The sequence below is a fragment of the Myotis myotis genome, unplaced genomic scaffold (genome assembly GCF_014108235.1).
Source record: "Myotis myotis isolate mMyoMyo1 unplaced genomic scaffold, mMyoMyo1.p scaffold_m19_p_15, whole genome shotgun sequence".
NCBI lineage: Eukaryota > Metazoa > Chordata > Mammalia > Chiroptera > Vespertilionidae > Myotis > Myotis myotis.
In genome coordinates, this window is record NW_023416319.1 from 24,209,257 (window position 1) to 24,232,997 (window position 23,741).

Sequence of the window (23,741 nt, forward strand, 5' to 3'; positions counted from 1 at the left end):
TAACAGAACTCATCTGGAAACTCTAGCATCTTTTCTCTTTATTAAGCTTCCTTCTCTTTCATTCCTGTTATCTAGCTAGGTTCCACATCATAAAGATTCTTCCATCCCTCACACTTGATCACATGGCTCCCACCCTAGTGGATGTACCCATCAATTCAGGAATTAACTACAAAGCTCCTCCCTTCACACTCTTCCTCCTCCCCCCTCCAGTCTAAGTACCTCCACCCATTACCACTGGTTTCATTATGTTGTTCCTTTATTTAAGAAACTCCAGCCGAAACCGGTTTGGCTCAGTGGATAGAGCGTCGGCCTGTGGACTGGAGGGTCCCGGGTTTGGTTCCGGTCAAGGGCATGTGCCTTGGTTGCGGGCATATCCCCAGTGGGAGATGTGCAGGAGGCAGCTGATCAATGTTTCTCTCTCATCGATCTTTCTGGCTCTCTATCTCTCTCCCTTCCTCTCTTTAAAAAATCAATAAAATATATTAAAAAAAAAAAAAAAAAAAAAACTCCAATGGCTTCCCACTAACCACAGGAAAAAAATGTCCAAATTTCTCTGCCTGGTGATCTGGCTCCAGCCCCCATGCAATCCTACCCACTTCCCACACAGTCCCAGCATGCTTCCATTGGGCTTGCTTTATTACTCCCTAGTTCTCCCCTTTAAGCCTTGTTCATGTTGTTTTCCCCACAGGATTGCTGTTCCCCACTTTCTTTTGCCCATCCAAGTCCTATCACCCTTCGACGGCCAGCAGCTTAAATGATTACCTTTACATCAGGGCCTTTCTGCACAGCTCTGCACACAGTGATCGCTCTCTGATTTCCTCTAGTGCAAACTGTTTCTATGGCTTTCACACGCTGCTTTGCTTTGTGATGTCATATGTTGGCCCTGCCTACCCAGAAGTTGGAACCTTTTTTGAAAAACAGAACAAAACAAAAACAAAAAGTCCCTTATCTTTGTGTTTTCTGTAACATCTACCCAGAAGCTAAACAATAGATGGTAACTGGTAGTTACATTTTGGCACAGTGGCTCCACAGCCCATTTATGTACCTCCAACACAACATATACAGACTTCTCATTCTTATTACCGACTTCCCATCCAATCCTCTGCACACCCTTATTTTTTCCCTCAAACTCTTCCCCTCACTGTCCACATACTTGACACATCTCCTGGTCTTCACTGTGGGCAAGTTCCCTTTAAAATCCCAAACTGGTTTCCTCCTTTGCCCTTCACCTCCCTGACCTAAGTAAAATCAGGCTCTTTCTTAAACCCGACACTTCATTCTTTGCCTCCCTATCATGTGTAAAACCTCCCTTCCCTGTTTACCTGATGTAAATGTTGAAGTAGACAAACTCATCCTCACTGTCACTGTTATTTCTGCTCTTCCTCTGACCATTTTCTCCTTTCCCATCCACCAATTTTTTTAACTTCTGTGTTACATCAGCAACTAGTTTATAATATTTGGCTCCACTCTAAGCTGTCAGCCTCAGTAGATTCACTATTTACATCATCAAACCTTCATCCCCATGACTATTTCAAATTCCATATTCTCCACTCAGTGGACTGGCATCATTGCTCCACAGCTGCAAGGCCAACCCCAACACTGACAGTCCTGTGAGGGCTCTAATTTGAGCCTCTTGGGCATCTCTAACTCAAACTGATTTAACTGCTGGTTCTCAGCATTCCCCCACCACACCTGATTTCTGCTGTGCCTCCATACCTTTCACTAGTCGACTTCAAATGCTGCTCCCTAAACCATGTAGACTTCGGGCAGTCTGGTTAAAATACAGATTTCATAGAGCTTCTAATTCAGTACATGAAGCGTCAATTTTCCATCTTAGCAACCAACACCTGAAATTTTTTAAAAATGCCTGAGTCCCATGCCTAGAAATTGATATAATTGGCCTACATTTGGGTCTGGACAAATATGGCTTTAAAAGTTCCCCTAGGTCAGTGGTCAGCAAACTCATTAGTCAACAGAGCCAAATATCAATAGTACAACGATTGAAATTTCTTTTGAGAGCCAAATTTTTTAAACTTAAATTATATAGGTAGGTACATTGTTATTAACTTAATTAGGGTACTCCTAAGGCTTAGGAAGAGCCACACTCAAGGGGCCAAAGAGCCACATGTGGCTCGCGAGCCTCAGTTTGCCGACCACAGCCCTAGGTTATTCTGTGTATCAAAGGTTGAAAACAAGGTACTCTAGCGTGAGATCTGTAAATTAGGACTTTAACATGCACCAAGGTAACTCTGTGGTCTGTCAGTTTTAAGACCTTTGTGCTAGGTATTTCCTGGCTAGAATGGACTTCCTTCACACTTTGGTGATCTTAGGATCAATCACTTTAGGTCTCCACTTTCCAACATCGTCAGTCCCACCCCTGCACCTGTCTTTAAACGTCCAGGATATAGTCCTAACTCTTTAGGCTTAATTAGGATCATTACAGCCTGGCCTTCTAATTATTTTAGGGCACTATCACTCTAAGTTATTTCTAAACTTTCATTAAAACATGACATAATTTTTGGAAAAAAAGCTAGTACTGCAGGGCTACATTACTTAAGTCATAAACACAATCTACATAGACAGAGCTGTTAACCTGGGGTAAAAAGGAAGAATCACTAAAATGGCTCAAAGAACCTGGGCGGTGTGGCTCAGTGGCTGAGTTTTGACCTACAAACCAGGAGGTCATGGTTCAATTCCCGGTCAGGGCACATGCCTAGGTTGTGGGCTTGCTCTCCAGTAGGGGGTGTACAGGAGGCAGTGGATCAGTTATTCTCTCTCATCATTGATGTTTCTATTTCTCTGAAATCAATAAAAATATATTTTAGCCCTAGCTGGTTTGGCTCAGTGGATAAAGTGTCAGCCTGCGGACTGAAGGGTCCCGGGTTTGATTTCAGTCAAGGGTACATGCCTGGGTTGCAGGCTCAATCCCCAGTAGTGGTGTGCAGGAGGCAGCTGATCAATGATTCTCTCTCATCATTGATGTTTCTAACTCTCTCTACCTCTCCCTTTCTCTCTGAAATCAATAAAAATATATATATTTCTAAAAGTTTAAATATATATATATATATATTTAAAAATAAAATGACAAAGAAAAATGTTATTGATGGCAATCAGGTTCCTAAGCAAACTCCTAGAAGCTCTGTTTAATCCATGTGAAGGCTGAAAAACAAACCAGACACTAGCTGCCTTTCCTTGCCCCCACACCAAGGCCTTCCTCACCTGCTGGTGAACTCTGTCACCATCCCAGCTATCCTGGCTCCCTTGCCCTGGAGGACCAAGCACATATTTTCTTGACTTAGGCTTTTCACTGCTGTAACTCAGAACTCCAGCTCTAGAAATCTCTCTTCGACAAATACACACATACAAATACACACATACAAACACACACACCTCCTCCTCCTCCTCCTCCCCCCCCCTCCTCTTCCTCCTCCTCCTCCTCCTCCTCATCATCATCAAGTTCCTCATCTTCCCCTTGCTCTTCTAACTCTTGCTGCAAAACCTGAGAATAAGTCATTTTCCCTCCTGTGATGATTCAAAACATCAGTGCTAATGGCAAACCTGTCAATTCAAAGACCCATAAATTCTGAATGCCATTTAAAAAAAAAAAAAAAAAAAAAAAGGAAAGGAAAAAATGCTACCATCCCTGAAAAACCTTGTAAGGTACCAGAAATTGCCTTCAGAATCTCTAGTTTTTCTACTTATCCTCATTCTCTCCTAATTTAGCCTATGTTTTTTCAGAGCTTAAGTCAAAATTTAAAAAAACTTGAACTCTTCTTTTGTTTGACTAGTAGTACAAGTCCATAATCTGTTGTTCACACTTCCAAAATCCTATAAGCTCTTGAAACTAAAAGATTTTTGTAACTCATTTGGTGACAAAACAGACCTTTGTTGAGCTCTTTGACAATCCAACCTGATCTGAACTGATACTAAGCTAATTATACTCTTCATTTAGCATGGACACACACATATTTCACTGAAGAGCTCTTAATATGCTTGATTATGGTGAATATTGGGTGTTATGGTGGATATTATATATGTACTACATTACCTTTCTAGAATCTGAAAACTCTGAATTCCAAAGCCCCAAGGGTTTCAGATAACAGCCTGTAGACCTGTGTCCACACTGCATCAATTCCTCCAAGTTTTTATTCCAAACCTTCAAGTTTTCAGTTATACTAAGATAAGTGAATATTTTTGGAAGGGCGATCACTTGAGGACCTACATCCATTCAGATACCTGTTTCTGAAAGCACACGCATGCATTATTTTAATCAATTTAGAACAGCTACTGTGAAAACACAAGCTAGTTGCAAGTTATTAACTCCCTAGATCCGCCCTGGAAGCTGGGGTACCAACAGAAGGAACTGGTTTTGCCAGCAGATGGGTGACATATTCCTTCAAAGCATTTCCCCAAGTAATTTCTAACCATAACTCCAATTTACCAATCAACTGGACCCACATTTTAAATTTGACATTTATTACTGTCCACTTTGCTGCACTGCTTTCATGTAAAGAGTTCGTCCTAACAATTTCCAGTTATCATGGCCCTTAGATATTTTTGAAACACCTACCAAATCAAAACATTATTCCCACTACTTTAAAGAAGAATGAGTTATTTTAGTTAAGTTTTTAGTCACGTAAGAGGGAGGTTTTAAGGAACGAATTGCACGGAGGAATAGAAAACATGTCATGCTCTCCAAACTTTTCCTATTTGTCACTGGCAGCCGCATGACAAGTGATGATCTTTAAATGGACTGAAGCAAACTCTCAAAGTGTTTTAAATATGATTTCAAATAAAAATCTTAAAAATCAGAGATTTTTTTGTGTGTGTGAACTCCCAGGTAACCAGAGTCATAGCCACCAGTAAAAACAGGAGCGGGATGTGCCATTACATCATCTGGCAAAATGTAGTTGAAGCCTGAGAGCGCTCATCAAATAAACAGAAGGAAAATCCAGCTGGGAAATCATCCCTGTCAAGTCTATGCAACTTGAGTTTAAATAAACAGGTTAAAAGGCCTCCCCACTTCCCCTCACAGGTCTGTACCACATGAAGAAGAAAACCATCACCGAGGCATCTGCCTCCCACCACCCCGACAGCAACGCGAAGGTCTCACTGATGTGGAAACTCGCCGCGGAGCCCCTTCAATCGGAAGGAGGAAGGAAGGAAAAGCGAAGGAAAAGGGCTAATCTCCGCTTCTCAAAGGTAGGCAGGCAGACAGCTCAGTGGAAAACCCACTCCCGCCCGCCTGGCACCTTATCCTCATCTGACAGATAACGCCGACTCCGAGGTGCTGGTCCTTAGAGAAAATGCTCCCTCCCACCCAGAAAATAACCGAAAACGGCCCGCGGACCCGGGCACCCATTTCCCGAGGGTGGAAGGTGCGCTGGCCAAGAGATCGCGGCGGTCCACGGGGCACAGCTCTCACTCGGCCCCGGGAAGGGGGCCTGGGCGCATCTACCCGGGGATTCCGGGGGATCCCCGAGGAGACACGGCCTCTGGGTGCCCCTGGTCCTCCCTCCCCATGCCCGCCGTCGGGTGCCCCGCGGCCGCCGCCAGGCACCTACCGCAGTCGCGCTGGCGCCCGCGGACACGATGGGAGGCAGCTTCTCGCGCTCCGGCTCCTTGTCCTTCCCTTTCCTCTCATCCACCGCCGGCGGCGCGGCGGGCGAGGGCACCGGATCCGCCTCGCTCATGTCGGCCAGGGCGGCGGGAGCGCGAGGCGGCGGCGGTGGCCGGGCTGCGTCTGGGCTGGCGCTCCTGCCGCCGCGACCGCAAGAGGGCTCTGGGCCCCGCTTCCCCCCCGCAGCCGCCGCGCCGCCCCCGCCGCGCGCCCGCCCCGCGCGCACCCGGATGCCCCGCCCGCCGCCACCCCCGCGCGCGCCCGGGCCGCCGCCGCTCCCGCCTCTCCAACCCCGCGGCCGCCCCCGCCGCTCCCGGCTTGGCACTCGTGGGTCTGGGGCGCGGGCCGCGCCATCCCCGCCCGCCCCCTCTTACCCGAGGCCCCGGGGCGGAGGTGCGCCGCCGACGCCGGGACGCCACGTTTGCGGTGTGTCGGGGACACGGCGTGGGGGGTCCGTACCGGAGGGTCTCACTCAGATGGCGATGGATGGAGAGCTCCCAAGGGCGCCTGTCGGGCGGGGACCGCCAGGCTGGGGACGCCCAGACCCGCAGGATGTGGGCTGGGGGCCTTTCCCTCCCCTGCGCCCACCGGGTTGTCCCGGGCCGCTGCTGATCCCTGCCATCCCTGCCGCCCCCTCCTCTCCCCAAGAGAGGCCTGCGTCCCCAGCCTGCACATTGCTCTCCATGTGGCCGATCCTTTCTAGATGTCCTGAGGACCCCCATTTACAAAGGAAAAGCCTGGGGAAGCGGGGAGTGAGACGTCGAAGGCTCCACCTTCGCCAGCGCAGGGCTGGGCGGCCAGGCCACACTTTCCATTCCGGTTCTTCCCGAACCTCTTTCACTGCCAAGTCCGCCTCTCCCTTCCCGCTCCCACGCGCCTGCATCTTGCTCTCTCCCTGCATCCCTTTGCTGCCTCCTATCCCTCTGTCCCTTCGTGTTCCTTTCCTTTTATAAGTTACGGATGGACAGACCCAAACTCTGCTGCGTAATCCTTAAAATGTCAGATCATTAATATGGGCAAGAACTTTAAAACTGAAGAGAAAAGCTTTCAGTCATGAAATTAAAACAACCCCTTATCCCCCCCCCCCCCCCCACCACCACCAAGCCACCAAGATAATTTCCTTTCTTATCGCCCCCTCCGTTTCCTTTTCTCACTGGGGAGGGGGAGAGGGGAGCTGGGGAGGAGACACCTGCTGATCGGAAGGAAAGGAGAGTGAGAAAGCGCTGTATCCCCTATTGAAAATAGGGAATTCCTGGACATTCAGGTCTTCAGATTTTTAGAGTGTGGCTTTCTTATTTGATTGGAGGTTGAATTTTCAGATCAAGGATACCCAGATGCAAATATAGGAACCCAAAATACCTCTGAAACAAGCCGAAGGATGGGGTGATGTTTATCTATTGTTTCACATATTTCCTTTATTAGCATAACTCAGTACTAGTTACAGTGCATCATAAGATGAAGTTGCATGTTTTTCAAACCCAGAATTTGTAACAAGCAGGTCTGAGGCAAAAATGTAATGAATACAATAAAATTAATATTCAGTATTACCTTATAAAAATAATAAATTCTAACTTTCATTTAGAAAAAGGCTTTCTAGTTTTAATATAGTTGCAGTCATCACCTATTTAAATGTTAATTAGCGCCCTAACCGGTTTGGCTTAGTGGATAGAGTGTCCACCTGCGAACTGAAGGGTCCCAGGTTCCATTCCTGTCAAGAGCATGTACCTTGGTTGCGGGCACATCCCCAGTAGGGGCTGTGCAGGAGGCAGCTGATTGATGTTTCTAACTCTCTATCCCTCTCCCTTCCTCTCTGTAAAAAGTCAATAAAATATATTAAATAAAAAATAAAATAAATGTTAATTAGCAAAAGGTATGGAGTAAGTGCCATATAGTCAACAAAAAGTATTTCATTGATAATTAGGCTTGGAGGGAAAATATGTATAAATACATTACTTTGAAGCATTCTCCTTAAAATATATATTTTTAATTATTTCCCAGGATTTTCCTTCCTTATTAAGCCTCTGAAATACTCATCCTATACAAAGAAACCTACACTTATTTCATACTTTTAGCAAGTCAGTATGCAATATTTTGGCACAGCAATAACTCAAATGCTATTTTATAAGTAGAAGCTTTTATTTTAACTACAATTCAATATATTTTGTGCTACCAAGCTAGGTTGATAGAATACTAGGGGGAAAAATATTCCTTTCCTATTGTTTTCAACTGGATTTAGAAATTTGTGATTAAAATGTTTGGATGAGAATTGCATGCCTTATGTTTTCTCTTTTCATGTGTGAGACTAAATAGAAGTGTGTATGTCTGTACAAGCAGTCGCATTCAATAGAAAAAAATGCTTAAATATTGGCAGAATAAGGCAAGTCGGAAATTTTAATTTGTTGATGTTTTCTTCTGCTTTTTATTAAATAGCTTGCTCTCAGTGCACCACCCCATCCTTCCTTCATGCGCTTGCACTCTGGGGTAGGGACTGGAGGTGGGGGAAGAGGGCCCTGGGAAGCTGCAGTGAGGGTTCCAGGGGAACAAGTGGGCTTGAGAGACACGTTCCCAACCACCAGCAACATGCTTCCTGCAGCCCAGGTGGGAGAGAGAGCAGGACATACAGAGTTCTGTACAAAAGCGTAGAGAAGATACTTTTCAGCAATGCAAGTGTCAGCGAGGAGTGCAGGAGTGATGGCATCCAAGCATAAACTGGGAGTGAGGCAGGAGGAGCATTTCATGTCCCTAAGTCTAGATTGAAAGCCTGCGCTCATTAATTATGCCTGTGGGGAATGGGAGTTTGGGGGAGGGAAGGATAGGAAGGTTAGCGAAGTGGTTACTTCCATGAAAGAAAAGGAGACCAAATTACAAGTGATACTAATCTAGAGAACAATAGTGAAGTTAGTGCTGCCAGGCCATTTAGGAGTGCTTTATAACCAATACCTTAATTATTAAAGGAATAGCTCTAAAATAGTGAACTTTTGGTTTGTCTGTTTTTAAAATAAATAATCTTTTTCACATTTCAACTTGAGCATTGTCCCAAATTAATACACTTGAGGAAATAAACTTACCTTAGCCATACTGACATTGTTAACATTGTTACAACTCCTCAGGTTTAATGACTATAGCTTTATGAAATTATTAAAAATGGCTCCTTTTTTACATAAACAATACATTGTCAATTATAGAAAAAGATAGAAAATGCAGATTACCAAGATGAAAAAAATAAACTCTGGACCCTACTCAACATTAGATAATCACTAAGACGTGGGTCCATATCTTTACAAAATCCATCTATCTATCTATCTGTCTACATACATAATGCTTCTTGATTTGTCTTTATAGAAACAGAACATACTCATCTGTTTGAATCTGTGCAACTCATTCTTTAGGATACCCCCCGTGGTGTGGAAAATCTATCTTTAGAAGATGAATTTTTTAAAAAATTGCACAATGACATATAGAGCCAATACTGAAGAACAGATGATCATCAAGCATTATATTTTGAACCAGACCTCACTTGAATCGATTCTTTTTCTCTGGATTCCCATGGCCATTGACCTAGTCAAGGTCCTCAAATCTCTAACCCAAATTATTTACATAGCTTGCCAGCTGGTATTGCCTTCAGTCTTTTACCTGCTCCAATGGCTACCAGAAAGACCTTTTCAAAATACATGACTTCTTAACAGTCCTTTGTTTAAAAATACTTTAATGGTGCCCAGCTGGCATGTCTCAGTGGCTGAGCATCTACCTATGAACCATCAGGTCATGGTTTGATTCCTGGTCAGGGCACATGCCCAGGTTGTGGGCTTAATCTCTGTGCAGGAAGCGGCCGATCAATGATTCTCTCTCATTGATGTTTCTATCTCTCTCTCCCTCTCCCTTCTCTGAAATCAATAAAAATATCTTTTAAATACTTCAATGGTCTTTCAAAACAAAACTCTGAAATCCCTAGTATAGCATTCACTTGAATTCTTTGCAAAAAAAAAAAAAGCATTTTCCTAATGTTTTAATTAGAATCAATTGTGTGTGTTTTTTCTTTCTGCTGCCAGAGCATTTTGCACATACACCTATACACCTATTACATTCCACATTAGTTGTTTGTTACCCCTTAGGCTTACTAGAAGAGAGGAAGGGCCTGCCTAATTTTTCCTTGGATCCGCACATATAGCACACTGTCTGGAGTGCACTGGTGAGGAGGCACCTGGTAAGCTCAGAGTAAATGAAAAAATAGGTTTTCTTGATGTGCTTTGTAAGGGTCTCTGAAGAGTTACAGTTTCCAAGAAGAGTTACAAAAATGCTTCAAGTGATGGGCTGTGCTCATTCAGATGATTGGTCTGGTTTGTGCTACCTTTGTCCTGCCTGAAATGGGATGTGTGTGGATATGGTGCTCCAGTCGTGTCCCTATGAGGCTGCAAGCATGGGGATAAATGTCAAAACACTTAGGACAGTGTGGTGGAAAGATAAAGAAATCTGGGACATTTCTGAAATGATGGAACTGACTTACCAGCTTGGACTGCCTAGCTCTGGATTTCTTGTTTTGTGAGACAAATTCCCATCTTGTTTAAATTCTTGTTAATTGGTTTTTCTGTCATTTGCAGCTGAACACATTTCCTGTTACACAGTGTGCGCACACACACACACACACACACACACACACACACACACCCCAGAACTAGTAAATTGAGTTTTGACTGGCTTACCATGTTGTTTCCATTGTAAAGATACAAACCCATTCAAATAAAACATGTCATCTTAATTCTAAGGTTAATAGGAATTGTAGTGACATTTGTAAAAGCATAAACTTCTTCAGAATTAGAAAAGATGCGTCTATATTTCAACTGAAGATATTTGAAAGAGAAAAATTAGTAATTCTGAAACTTGGATTTTAATTCTGGTTCTTCCATTTTTAGCTAATTATGTGGCCCTGGCAAAATCACTCTGTCCTTGAGTTAGTTTCCTTATTCTTGCATGGATGTTGTGAAACAAAACGAGTAAACATACAAAAGTGCAAAATCGTCAGGTGGGGATGGGAAAGGGCAGCCTTCACATTGCATTCCGTGAGAATGGTGCTGTCTGGAATGCAACTATACCATCTGGGTGACTGTGGAGTCTGGGAAGAATAGTGGGCGTTGTGGTGTCTTCCCAGCATCCATTCCCTCCTCTTCCATTGAATGCACACTCCCCGCCCCCATCCATGTGTTTTAGAACCATGTCTCTGTGTCTGGTTATAGGAGTTGGCACAGGCTCAGAATTAGCACCAGTGGGGTCCCGGGTTGCGAGAGGGTGCAGGTCAGGCCGAGGGACCCCACCAGTGCACAATTGGGGCCAGGGAGGGATGCGGGAGATTGGCCAGCCAGGGAGGGACCATGAGAGGGCTCCAGGGCATGTCCGCCCCATCTCGCTCAGTCCGGATAGGCTGGACCCCAGCAGCAAGCTAACCTACCAGTTGGAGCATCTGCCCCCTGGTGGTCAGTGCATGTCATAGCAAGCTGTTGAGCGGCCTTAGGGAGGGGGAGAGAGAGAGAGAGAGAAACATCAATGATGACAGGTTCGATCCCTGGTCATGGCACATACAACAAGTAAGCAATAAATGCATAAATAAGTGGAACAACAAATAGATGTTTCTTTCTCTGCCCCCCATTCCTCCAAAGGCCATTGCTGGCTTTGATGATGGAGGAGACTGTGAATAGGAAAGGAGCTGAGGGAGAGAGTCCTCAGTGACTGCCAACCAGGAAACGGGGACCTCAGCCCTACGACTGCAAGAGATTGGACCTGCCAACAGCTCGAATAAACCTAGAAGTGGGTTCTTCCCAGAGTCTCCACACAAGAGCCAGCTGGCCAACACCTGACCTCAGCCCTGTGAGACCCTAAGCAGAGAACCCAGCCTAGTCCAGCTGATCTTAAATGGCTCTTGTCTTTAGCAGCTAAGTTCTTGCTAATTTTCTAATACTGAAGTAGAAAACTGATCCTCAGGAAAAATGCAACCAGAATATTCCAGGTAAAAGGATTCTAGTCCACTGGTTCCCTAGACAGAGGCGTGCTGTAGACACAGGAAACTGAAACTACTGGCTATTGCGCACTTGTAACCCGCACATTAAAGCCATACATTTATTATCAAAAACTGCTACACAGATTTACTTGATCTTGATAAACATCTTACCCCTAAAAACTCAAATGAAATAAGTTAGGTGAAATAAGTACAGGCACACTTTGCTTTATTGTGCTTCACAGGTGTGTTTGTTACAAGTTGTAGGCAAGACCCTCCACCAGCAAAAAGATTATGACTCGCTTTATTGCACTACTACATGGTGTTCTGGAACCCAACCTGCAACATTGCTGAGGTATGCCTGCATGTAACTGTTAGCTAAATTGTGGCACTGGCTCTAAATGTGTGTGATAGGACATTTTTAAATCAAACAAGAATCTATCTGAGTTTAAAACTGATAAGTGCTATTGCTAAAGCAGCTGTGTGAAAAGAAAGTGGAAACGGACTTAAAAAAGCAGGCTTGAGATTCCTAATTACTGGAACACAAACTCAATTCCACTTAGTTTTATTAAACAAAATTTACTCAACACCTACTACATGCAAGATATTAATATTAATCTTCACATGATGAGGATGAACAAACATGCGTTTACCCTGTAGGAGTGCCAGTAAAGGCACATACCTACATAAATATAATGCCAGGTAGAAGGTGAGGGAGGCACAAAGAACTGTGGGAGTGAACTGGGGGAGAGCTTACTTGTAGCTGGGAGGGTCAGGAAAGGTTTCATGGAGGAGGTGTCATCTGTGACCATGGCTGAATTGAGTTTCTCCCCAAGTTGATTTACATTTTATGAAGGAGATATCTCATTAGAAACTTGCCCCTTGAATTCTTGTCCCATCAATGGCCTGAAATCTAAACAGAAGGAAAACCAGGTGTAGCATAGAATTGCTATGCTTCTGAAGTAGCTATGCAGAAACTTTTTTTAGACTGAAGGTTGTATTTGATTTGTATTGTCTCAGCACTGGCCCATAACTGCTTATTCTCTTGTCCCTCAGTATTTTCATAAAGGCCATGATGCTTCACCCTGGGATTAATGGGGAGGAGCAAGCACTTTAAATGTGAAAAGATATAGCAGTAATGTTGCGAGAGCTGCTTCATAGCTGAGAGGAATAGGAGCATCTCCAATCTCCTTGGTAGCATGTGATTTCTTCTCTCCAGGCCAGGCAATCCATCCCTAGACTCCTTTTAGCCTCTGTTTCAAGTGTCCTTTTTACATTTTTGGAATATTTCCTCAAATTTAGATACATCATTTATGAAAAGGCATGGCAAAAATATACAAAGAATCTGAGAAGTAAGATACAGCTTTTTAAAAGCATTTTTTTCAGCAGGAACAGTGGTGTTTAATCTTGATCACACTGCCCTCTAGTGGTAATACGAGGGTATTAGCACAGTAAACATTTCCTTTCAGGTAGTTTTGTTCATCACATTGAGATTCTATTGTATGCTTCGCACTGAGGTAGGCTCTGAGAATACGGAGATGTTGACGTAGTTCCTACTCTTGTTGATTTCTTGGTCTAGCAGTAGAGGTATTTACCATAGCACAGTGTGAAAAGAAACTACAGTAGAAGTGTGTACAAAGATCTATGAGTATGCAGAGGAAAAAGTAATGAATCCTCCCTAAGTGTGTCTGGCAGGGCTTTTAAACACATTACACTTGAGAGGCACCTTGATAAATGATAGGAGTTTTCCTGGTGTGTGTGTTGCTTCATGGTTGAAGGAGCAGCCTGAGTAAAGGAAGCTGGTCCTTTATTAACTACTAGAGGCCCGGTGCACGGATTCATGCACTGGTGTGGTTCCTTGGCGTGGACTATGGGGATTGGGCTGAACTGGCAGTCCAATGCCGCCTGCTGCTCCTGCCTGCCGTTCCCGCTCATCCTGGCCCTGCTGCTCCTGCCACAGGCTGGCGCCCAGTCAGTCCCGATCTGGAGGGGCTCTTGGAGCTCAGCAGTGCTCCTGCTGTGGGAGTGCACTGACCACCAGCTCCTGCATTGAGCATCTGCCCCCTGGTGGTCAGTGTGCGTCATAGCAACCGGTCATTCGGTCACTTAGGCTTTTATATATAGACAGTCCTTGGGTTACATCGGACTTGATGTATGTCATTTCGTGGTTGCATCACCATCTCCCACTTATTTATAAAAAAAAGTTCTGTCATTTCGACATATGTACATATGTGCTTTATGTTTTTTATTATTTATTTACCACAAGTAAAGGTCAGGAATTGTTATCTTTCTTTTAAATTTCTTTTACTGTTTCACTTCATAACTGCTGTGTATGTGCTCCACGTGAGTGACGTAGGTGCTTATGTAGGTGGGTTCTGACTTACGGTGAAAATCGTGTTACATCGTGCCATAGGAATGAATCTCCAATGTAACCCGAGGACCTACTGTATAGATTAAAATGCACAATGTGTCCAGGTGACATCTAAGTGCCTCTCATGTAAGATTGAAACGTGCTACAGCCTGATGCTATAGTCCTGCTTTTCCACCCATACCCACAACATGCTTCACAAACCTATAGGTCATATATTAGAAAGTTGGGACATACTAATCAAATAGGCATTTACATCATAGTCATGATTTTACTCTGTCATTGTAATAGAAATAATATATATCATTATATATAATATGAAATACAATTTATATAATATTAAATAAATGACCATTTCTTAATAATAACTTAGCTTATTATTATAACATACACTATAGTTTTGATCTTCCCCGTGCTAAATATATAATACTAATTTTCTTTTGCCATTGCTTTTAAAATTCTTATGTTCCTTAATTTATGGGGAGGAGGAAGTTAGAGCTTAAAAAATACACTTACTGAACTGTCAGACTCCAGTGGCTTGTGGATCTGTTGACTTGCTGTGGGGGTAAATATCTTTTCCTTTTTATGTGCAGAAAATGCAGCCACTTCCTAGCTTCTGGTATCCAGTCAACTCTTGTGCAGAGTCCTGGACTGCTCCCAGCTCAGCACCACTGGGTAGCATGCCTTAGGCAGTTTCTCCTGGTGCTCTCTCCCCCACTCTGCCCTTTTCAGGTCTGTGGAATGGGGTGGGTGGAGGTGTAAGCAGGGTAATTGGCTGTGACCCAAGATTGTTTCCTCTACAAAAGCAGCATCCTGTAGGGTTCTGAAGGTAGACAGATTGGGATCAAATCCTGGCTCTGCCACTTACTGGCTGTGTGATATTGGCCAATGTTTTGGTCTCTCTGAGCTCTGATTTTCTCATCTGTAAAATAGCGATATTAATATCTACCTCCAGGATTCCTGGGGGATTAATAAGACTGTATGAACAGTGCCTGGACCAGAAAAAGCAGTCAGTAAAGATGCATTCCCTTCCCAACTCCCTTCATTCTTTGTAACAAGCATTAGCTATTCCAAACTTCCACTTAGATACAAATATGTACAATAGTACACGTTTCATGTGTATTCCCTTTTGCCAAAACTACCTAACATATAGGAAGGGCCTTTTCGTTTGAAACTCAGTCTCATGTGCCTCACCTCATCAGATCCTCACCCAACCCTGTGAGGAAGGGCACCCTGGGAAGGGCCTCCAAGCCACCATGGGGCTGTTACATCGGGCCCTTGGGTTACGTCGGGTTATGATTGTGCTGTGAGACATAGATTCTCTCGCTCTCTAACTTGGGCAGGCATGAACTCACTTCTCCAGCCTTGATTCTTGGCACGAGCAACCAAACATTTGTATTTTTAGAGTCCCCCTTTTTGGGGTGAACGTTTGGTGTGTAGAACTTTTCCTCCAACGACAATTTTGACACTAAAAATGCATCAAATTATTTCAAATCCTGGCAAATTTCAAAAATATGAGTGGGTAACTTAGGAAGTATCTATTCTCAAGAAATAACAATGGTGTATGATCCAAGAGACTTGGAAAAGAATTTAACACACACACACACACACACACACACACACACACACACACACACTTTCAGAAATTGAAATTGACTTAACACATTAAGATTATGTTACTTGGGTGTTTCTTTTAAATGCTAAGGGATAAGTTAACTTTGGCATTAGAGACAAACATTTCTAACCCACAGGAAAGAGGGCAGAGAGCTGGGTTCACCAAATATTTTAGCAGAATTACTGTTGCAAATGCAACCCATCCCCAGTGCAACACCGCCCTTCTCCTTCCTGCGGCTTTCCTTCATGGAACACCAAGATCAATAAGGCAATTAAGGTAGAGATTCAGGGTACATACCAGTCATCGTGTGTGGTTTCAGAACATACATTTGCAAGGGTAAAAGAAACACTCCAAAGGAATAATTACACATTTACACGTATAATTACTCACATTTGCTTGCGTTCCTCATTCCTTTTAATTTCTCCTCCTACCTCCCAAGTTTTGAGAAAGAAATACAAGATGTATTTTTCTATGTTTTGTACAAATCCCCCAGGCGGGCTGCTATAGTCGTTAGTAACAGGTAATAGTAGACTTGAAGTGACTGCGTGTTTCTGAGTATCTCACCACGTGCAAAGCAATGTAAGAACTCAGTGTAATAGTTCTGTGCACTTACGTGAAGACAGTTAATCTGCTGATATATACTAGTTGAACTGGGGGAGTTTCATTTCTAAAAGACAGGAGAAAGTAGATTATCTTTTGAAATCTGAGAAATCAGCTCTAGCTGGCTTGGCTCAGTAGCTAGAGCATCAGCTTGGGGACTAAAAGGTTGCAGGTTCGATTCCGATCAAAGGCACAAGCCTGGGCTGCGGGCTTGATCCCCACTGTGGGGTGTGCAAGATGATTCTCCCTCATCATTGATGTTTCTATCTCCCTCTCCCTTCCTCTCTGAAATCAATAAAAATATATTAAAAAATAATAAAATAAAATAAAATCTGAGAAATCATATATCTTTTATTTGGCCTAGATTCCTGGTATATATGTAATAGTAAAATAAAAATTGTCCATGATCCCACAGCACAGAGATCATTGCTAATACACACACATCACATTTATGTCATTCATTTATGTATAACATAACATGTGTGTCTTATATGTGTGTATGCAGAACATATGCCAAGTTACCCACATCAGGTGGGCCACAATGAAGTGGTCCCCAGGCCATGGCTGCAAGTTTGCTAAAGTGCTGTGTGCTGGCTGTTCTGTGTCCCACAGCTCCTATACCAGTAGCTGTGCAGTAGGGAGGAAAAGATACAAGTGGATGCACATGGCAACTAGGGAGAGAAACTCTTCCGTTTCCAATGTTCCCTGCTGATAAAGCTTACCACTGTGCTTGCTGCAGGAAAAATGCTTGAAGGGCTCATCTGCATTATCACAGAGCAGACAATGAAGGGTGTATTTGGAACTGGGAGGCAGTACATTGATAACTCGCCCACCACCTGAGCAGAGGGGAGGGGGAAACTTGCCCAGACAGCCCCCCCCCCAACCCCCTTTCTCTGGTTTCCCAGGGTGTAGTAGGTGACGCCCTGTGAATGCTCATCCCTCATAATCTGTCCAGGAAAGTCAAATTTAGCTTGAGTGTCTCCCATAACTCCCATTTGCTTAATCACTTATCACACTTTCAAAAAACTTTCCACAATACCAAAAAAAGAACAACAAAAAAAGACTTCAGTGGCTGTGATCTGTGGGCCCTCAGGAACCTGGGCCTCGGCAGGAACCCTCTCTCCTCGCAGGGTTAAGTGGGCGCCTCTTCCTGGAGACCCTCAGAGCCACTGGCCATCCCCTGCCCCTGCTCGATCCCTTGCAAGTTCTCTGCAGCCGTTCTTTCTCGGCTCCTCCACTTCTGCATCTCCCCACACTCTTGTCCGAAGATCCACTCTGGGCAGGGGACTTGGCCATCTCTTTTATCAAGGTTTCAGGCCACCCGCTTTGAGCTCTTTAGGCTTCTCTTCCCTCTGCCTCACATGTTCTCTTTCTTCACATCTCTGAGGGGAAAATGCTTCTTGCAGTGCCTGCCACAGCCCTGCGGGGTGGACAGGAGCTTGCCCTCTGGCTGTAGTTGATTACAGGTCGGATTCAGAGCCAGAGCATTCGTTGCCAGGACTGGCCAATCCAGGTTTCCCTTTGAGAAGCCAAGTAAGCACAATGATTGTATCTCATGCCTCTGTACAGACTTGGGGTCAGGGGTGGAGTGGCAGCCTGGTCATGTGCTGGGAAGCAGAGAGCAGAAAGGGAAGCCTGGGGTCCCAACGTGAGCAAGGTGGAGGCAATGGCTTCAAAACCCCTGTCTAGTTCCTGAGAAGCTATACCTCCCAACTGGGGTTCTGGAAAGTTCCCCTGAATCCTGTCAGTAACCTCCAATTCTTACTCCTGCTAGTTTTCATGGTGTCTGTTTCATTCCATTTTGCCTCTTTCTGGGACAAGAGTTCTCCGCGTTGACACTATTGATATTCTGGGCAAGATAATTCTTTACTGTTGGGGGGAGGGGCATGTGCAGGAAGAGTGTGTGGTGGGGGGGGCGGAGGGGGGGGGGTGTTGGCCCCTGTCCTGTGCATTGTAGCATGTTCACCAGCATTTCTGGTCTCTCCCCACTAGGTGCCAGAAGTCCCCCCTTCAGGACAATCAAAAATGTCCCCAGACAACATCAGATGTCCCCTCAGGGGCAAAGTCCCCTCCAGTTGAGAATGCCTGTTGTAGGCCAGGTTCTGCCTAGACCAGCCGTGGGCAAACTACGGCCCGCACCGGATCCGGCCCGTTTGAAATGAATAAAACTAAAAAAAAAAAAAAAAAAAAAAAGACGGTACCCTTTTATGTAATGATGTTTACTTTGAATTTATATTAGTTCACACAAACACTCCATCCATGCTTTTGTTCCGGCCCTCCGGTCCAGTTTAAGAACCCATTGTGGCCCTCGAGTCAAAAAGTTTGCCCACCCCTGGCCTAGATTCTCAGTCCTGGGCCCCTTGTCAACCTTAAGATATGCCCGTTGATGCCTTGTCTCTGACCTGTAACCCTGTTCCCAGCCCCTCTCCTTCCTTGGCCAGTCTTTCTCTGCAGGTGCTCTCCTCCGTCTCCTTTCCTTTGAGTCTGAACTGGACTTGCAGACTTTGGCTAACCAGTCTGATTCCCCTGTAGGAATCTCTAAGAATTAAGCTATTTTTCAGAAAGTCACTAATGACCTCATTCTCTATTAAGTACAATGTACTCATTGGGCCTCGCCTTTCTCCTGCAACCTGTGCTCTGCCATCTCTCATGGATTAAACTGAAAAGCAGATGACAAAGAAGGAAACACTTTGACATCTACGCTCAGCAAATTTATAGTTTCTTATACCACACAACAATAGGACGATCACCAAAGAAAAATGTGATCAAATCCTAAATTGAATGTAATTGAAGATCAAATAAAGAAAAATGAGAGAAGAAGTTAATCAACAAATATTACTTAAGTAATTAGGACATGCTTAGCCCCATTTTTGATGTTATAGGGAATAGAGAAAAAACATAGTTCTTTCAAGTTTACATTTTAATTAAAAAATCTAATACATAAGCATATGAAAGAATGATTGAATGAGTAGTCTGTAATAGATTTATATTGCAGTGTACAGATAAATAGTACACAAAGTTGGGAGAGCACTAGCATCAGATTACCTCATATGTATATACTGGTACTGCTTTGTCCATTCTTAGAGGACAGCCACCTGATAATGACCATTTATTGAGTGTATGCAATGCCTGGCTCTGTGTCAAGAATTTGACATTATTTGCTTTGTTCTCCATCGGTTGAATGTTGAAAGGAACTTTTCTTGAGGTCTTGGACTTTTCGATAAGGCTTTCAAATTTGAGTACAATAGATGCTAAGTAGCCCCACATATTTAACTGGAGTCTTAGACACATCCCTGCAAGACTGAGAGGATGCCCAACTGATCTTTCATCTCCCACTGCCTTTACCCATCTCTAGCCTTTGCAAAGAGACCCTAGAAGAGAGAAATGACTGAAAATGTCATTGAGGCAGAAGCGTTGTTGAGTTCTTGACCTAGTGGTAAGCTCTGCGCTCCATCTTCCCTCAAGGTGAAATGGGATAAAAAATGACTAGGGCTCAGCAACAAGAAAAGACTGGCTATGCTGTAGACACTGAGCTGCCTTTTGTTTGCAGATTCTGAAGGTTGTGCCGCCCAGTGGCAGGGGAGGAGGGAGCTTGTGGAGCCTGCATGCCTGGTGTTGGTTGGCAAAGACACAAGATTTCCCTGGGCTGATTAGATGTTGAGGACGATAACTGGCTCCATCCATCTTATTGAGACCCCACTGAATCAGCCCTCTTCCAAGAAGAGGCCGTGTGTCGTGTGCTGCTGGGCACAGGACCCGGGGGCCGGCTGAAGAAGGCGAGGCCTTGTTTAGGGAGCGGTGCAGAGGTCTCAGAGGGGCCTCCAAACAACCCACACATCTGTGCCCACCGAAGAGCCAGGCTTTAGTCTCCTGTCATGCCAGAGGGCATCTGTGGCTCTGAGAGCACCTGCTGAGTAGAGACTTGGCCACTTTTCTTCTCTTGCTCCCCCCTCCTGCCCTGGCTCTGGAAGACCCAGATGCAGGCAAAGGAGTGGAAGAGCAGGAAGGGATGAAAGTGTGGAGGCAGCAGGTCTCCCAGCCAGGAGCCAAACCTGAGTGGTGGGGAGGGGTAGAGGGAGGAGCTTTTAGGTTTGTATTTGCCCTGGACTGGACTTCTTAGTATTTGGAAGTGAGATTTGTTCTTTTACCCAAAGTTCCTAGAAAGCTGTCGTTCAAGGACCAGGAAGGGAGAGCTGCTCTAACCCCGTGGCAGACCTGAGCTGGAGGAAAGTAAAGCCCTTCCCTGGCTTATCCTTCAGCAAGTTCGGGTTGGAAAGACAGCCCTGTGAAGTATGATTATTGCCTAATAACACTGAAGTTCAGAGGAGTTAAGTTGCCTACCCAAGGTCATGTGGCTGGAAAGTAGAAGTCTCAGAGCCGAAACCTTCGAATCCGTGGCCCAGCACCATCTCCCTGTAGCCTTGCATCCTAGCTGCCTGTTCTAAACAACACGGTTTGAGGCTGGCGTTTTGGGAAGAGGTAGAGTTGTGAAGAGTGTACAGATGGGGGCACTGCAGGCAGGTGTGAGGTGGAGCCTTGGGGTGCTGGACCAGGATGGGATGCAGAGAGGAGTCTGTGCTGGGAAGTAGGGTCAGTTACGGTGGAGCCGGGCTGTGGAGGGGCCTGGGTCTGCCTGCCCCGGTAGGATCCTGAGCTAGCAAGTGAGATGGTGAACGTCATGGAGATTGCTCTAGTAGGAGAGAGGGGACAACACAGAAATCAAACCCCCTGAGTAGCCAGGAAGGTTGCTGATGAGAATTAGAACAATGAGAACCACGATGGTGGCTACAGAAATTGGCAGGACAGGATGACAAACTTGATAGAAGGCATAAAGGAGAGGCTTAATAGCAGGTTACTAAAGAAAAGAAGCTCTTTGGGGCTGTCCCTCATCTATTGAGGTAAACAGCTAGAAGCGCAGCCTGTCAGTCAAGGCCGCTATTAAGAGCCGGGATTGCCTGGGAAGGAAGATTGGTCTAATCTTCATGCGCCTTTCTTCTGTTCTTTTCCTTGAATGGCGATGCAGTGTGAATGCTAATAATGCATGTGGTTCAGGCTGTTCACAAGGGGTGGTGTTCCCTGAAGTGAATGGAACACAGGAAGGAGGGTCTGGCTCTAACCCTACTGGTGGGTGAGTCTTCCTCCGCCTTCTCCTGTCCCTGGGACTTGGCACACAGCCAGCTCCTCTCTCGGGTCAGGCGTGCACTAAACAAGGATAACAGAAAGGGGTCTTTTGTTGTTCCAGAATTTCCGACACTAGTAGGGACAGGAAACTCGGTAGCTCCACTGTTGGGAGGAGGGGGTGATGGTGGGGAGAAAAGCAGAAAGCAGACAGATTGAAATGATTGACAGCACAGACCAAAAGCCGAGGAGGGAAAGAGATGAGATCAGAGAACAAGGAGCACAGGTGTCTGAAAGACAAGAAGTGGTAGGGAATAAGAAGCACTCAGTAAAGTGTGTGTGTGTGTGGGGGGGGGGGGGGCGGTCTCCCCAAGGCCCTGGGAGAGGGTGACACTGTGGGTGGCCCTGGGAGTTGAGAACAAAGGCCAAGTGGGCGGAGCTGAGGCTCTGAGTACAGTCGATGCTGCTGGGCTGAGAGCAGATGGTTTGAGCTGGAAATTACTGTTCTGAACATTCTTCTGGACGTGTCAGCACATGAGACTGATCCGCTCACAGGAAGGCTCAGTGTCTGTAAAGGCAGAAAGCGGGCTTTGTCTGCACCGAGAGAGAAGCTCGGCTTTTTGGAGGGGACCAGTAGTAAGCAAAGCCACAGAAATGAAAATGAGTGATTGCCAATGTATTGATTCATATAATGAGAAAGACAGTTGTGGACAGAGCGGAGTATTCATGTCAGTAGATCTGCAGGTTACCTCCCTCCAGGCAAGTGACAAAGGAAGTCAACCGTGGCCAGGAGGTGGTAGCCGAGTCCACACCAGAACCAGGGTAGCCCCAATACATAATTCACAACAGGGATGCAGCCTGCACAGATGTCTATCACTTAGGCAGAGGTGTTTGAAAGACAGGTGTTTGCTTGTCAAAGTCTGGTCTGAAAATACCTGCATCCCAATTCACGGGGAAATTTAAATACCCTGGTTCCCAGGTGTCATCCCAGATGTACAGGAATCAAAATCTCAGAGGAGGGGCCCTGGAACCTGCATTTGAAGTAAATTCTCCACAAGAATTATGAAGCCTAAATGACGTTTGGGGCCGACCACTCATTTTCTTTCTGGTTGTTCAAGTGAGGTACCTCCGGTCGATTAGGTTTGTCCAATTCAGCTTACTGTCTAGGAAGCCAATGGCTCACCCCCTCCTTGCTTGTTTAATCCACTGAACAGTCAACATGGGAAGTCAAATGGGGACCTAAGTGTTGAGTTATTTAACCCTCTCTGATCAGGCTTAGGTTGACAAGTGGGCTGGGACCTCCCAGCTCTCTAATAGAACTTAAATTTGGGATTTTTTACAGGCCAGAAAGTGGAGAATGGCAGGGAGGCCCTGACAGGGAGGGCTCTGAATGGAGAGTGAGGGTGGGGTCAGCTACATTGGGTGGATCCAGAGGCATTGAGCGGTAAGAGGCTGAGCTAGGCTGGAAAATGGTAACTTCCTGGTAGACATGTGTGACCTACGAGTCCCTCCTCCTTCCCTGAGAGGGCGGGTGCTGACAGAGCTCCCCACCCCCCTCTCGGCGAATCACATTAAAATTCTGCTTCCCTGACTTTGATTCCACCTGATTTTGCCACAAATTTCAGACTCACCTATTCAGCCCAGTTGTTGGCTTCGCCCTTTCCGCCAGCTCAGTTTTCCCGTCGTCTCCAGGAAGGACTTCTGCTTCTTGTGTGCCTTCCCCAGGCTCTGACCCCTCGCTCTCCAGCCAGATCCAGAGTAATGGGGAGCTGGAGAGGAAGTCGGGTGCGGGCTGAGATGTTACTCACTTCAGATCACACAGCAGTTAACTGGGCATTTGGCATGCACCCACCTACTGGATGAACTGGAGTGTGAGGATATCAACAGAATGAATTTCAAGGAGCAATGTCGCTCTCAGTCCTGACAGCCTCAGGGCTCCTTGCCTGCTGTGCAGAATTTTGATCACTAGATGGCAACCTAGACAACAGCACTGATTGACCTGTGATTTTTCCCCCCCAGTTTTTTTAGATATATATTTTTATTTATTTCAGAGAGAAGGGAGAGGGAGAGAGGTGGAAATATCAATGATGAGAGAGAATCATTGATCAGCTGCCTCCTACACATCCCACACTGGGGATGGAGCCTGCAATGCGGTCATGTGCCCTGACTGGGAATCGAGCTGTGACTTCCTGGTTCATAGGTTGATGCTCAATCACTGAGCAACACTGGCTGGGCCAATAACCTGATATTGACTGAAATTTATGCGATCAGACTGAAATATTCTTAACAGTTATTCAGTTCAGCTAAAAAACATTATTTGTGTAATAAAACTGTTCCATGTTTAACCCCCAGTGAGTCAATCAAAATGGCTAAAAAGAGGAAAAGATTCATTATGATGAGATAAATGTAGAATTCAAGAGAAGGCAATAAGTGG

At 45.2% G+C, this 23,741-nt stretch overlaps 1 protein-coding gene across 2 annotated transcripts in view; it reads right to left on the reverse strand.

Annotated features, from left to right (window-relative positions):
• HECTD2 (HECT domain E3 ubiquitin protein ligase 2) overlaps positions 1-5,797 on the reverse strand; it is a 65,275-nt gene extending 59,478 nt beyond the window's left edge. For both annotated transcript variants that reach the window (XM_036336628.1, XM_036336627.1), the window contains exon 1: positions 5,565-5,797. In XM_036336628.1, the coding sequence (XP_036192521.1) occupies positions 5,565-5,693 (129 nt within the window). In that variant the 5' untranslated portion in view covers positions 5,694-5,797. The remainder of the gene's footprint in view (positions 1-5,564) is intronic.
• Positions 5,798-23,741: the final 17,944 nt, after the last annotated feature.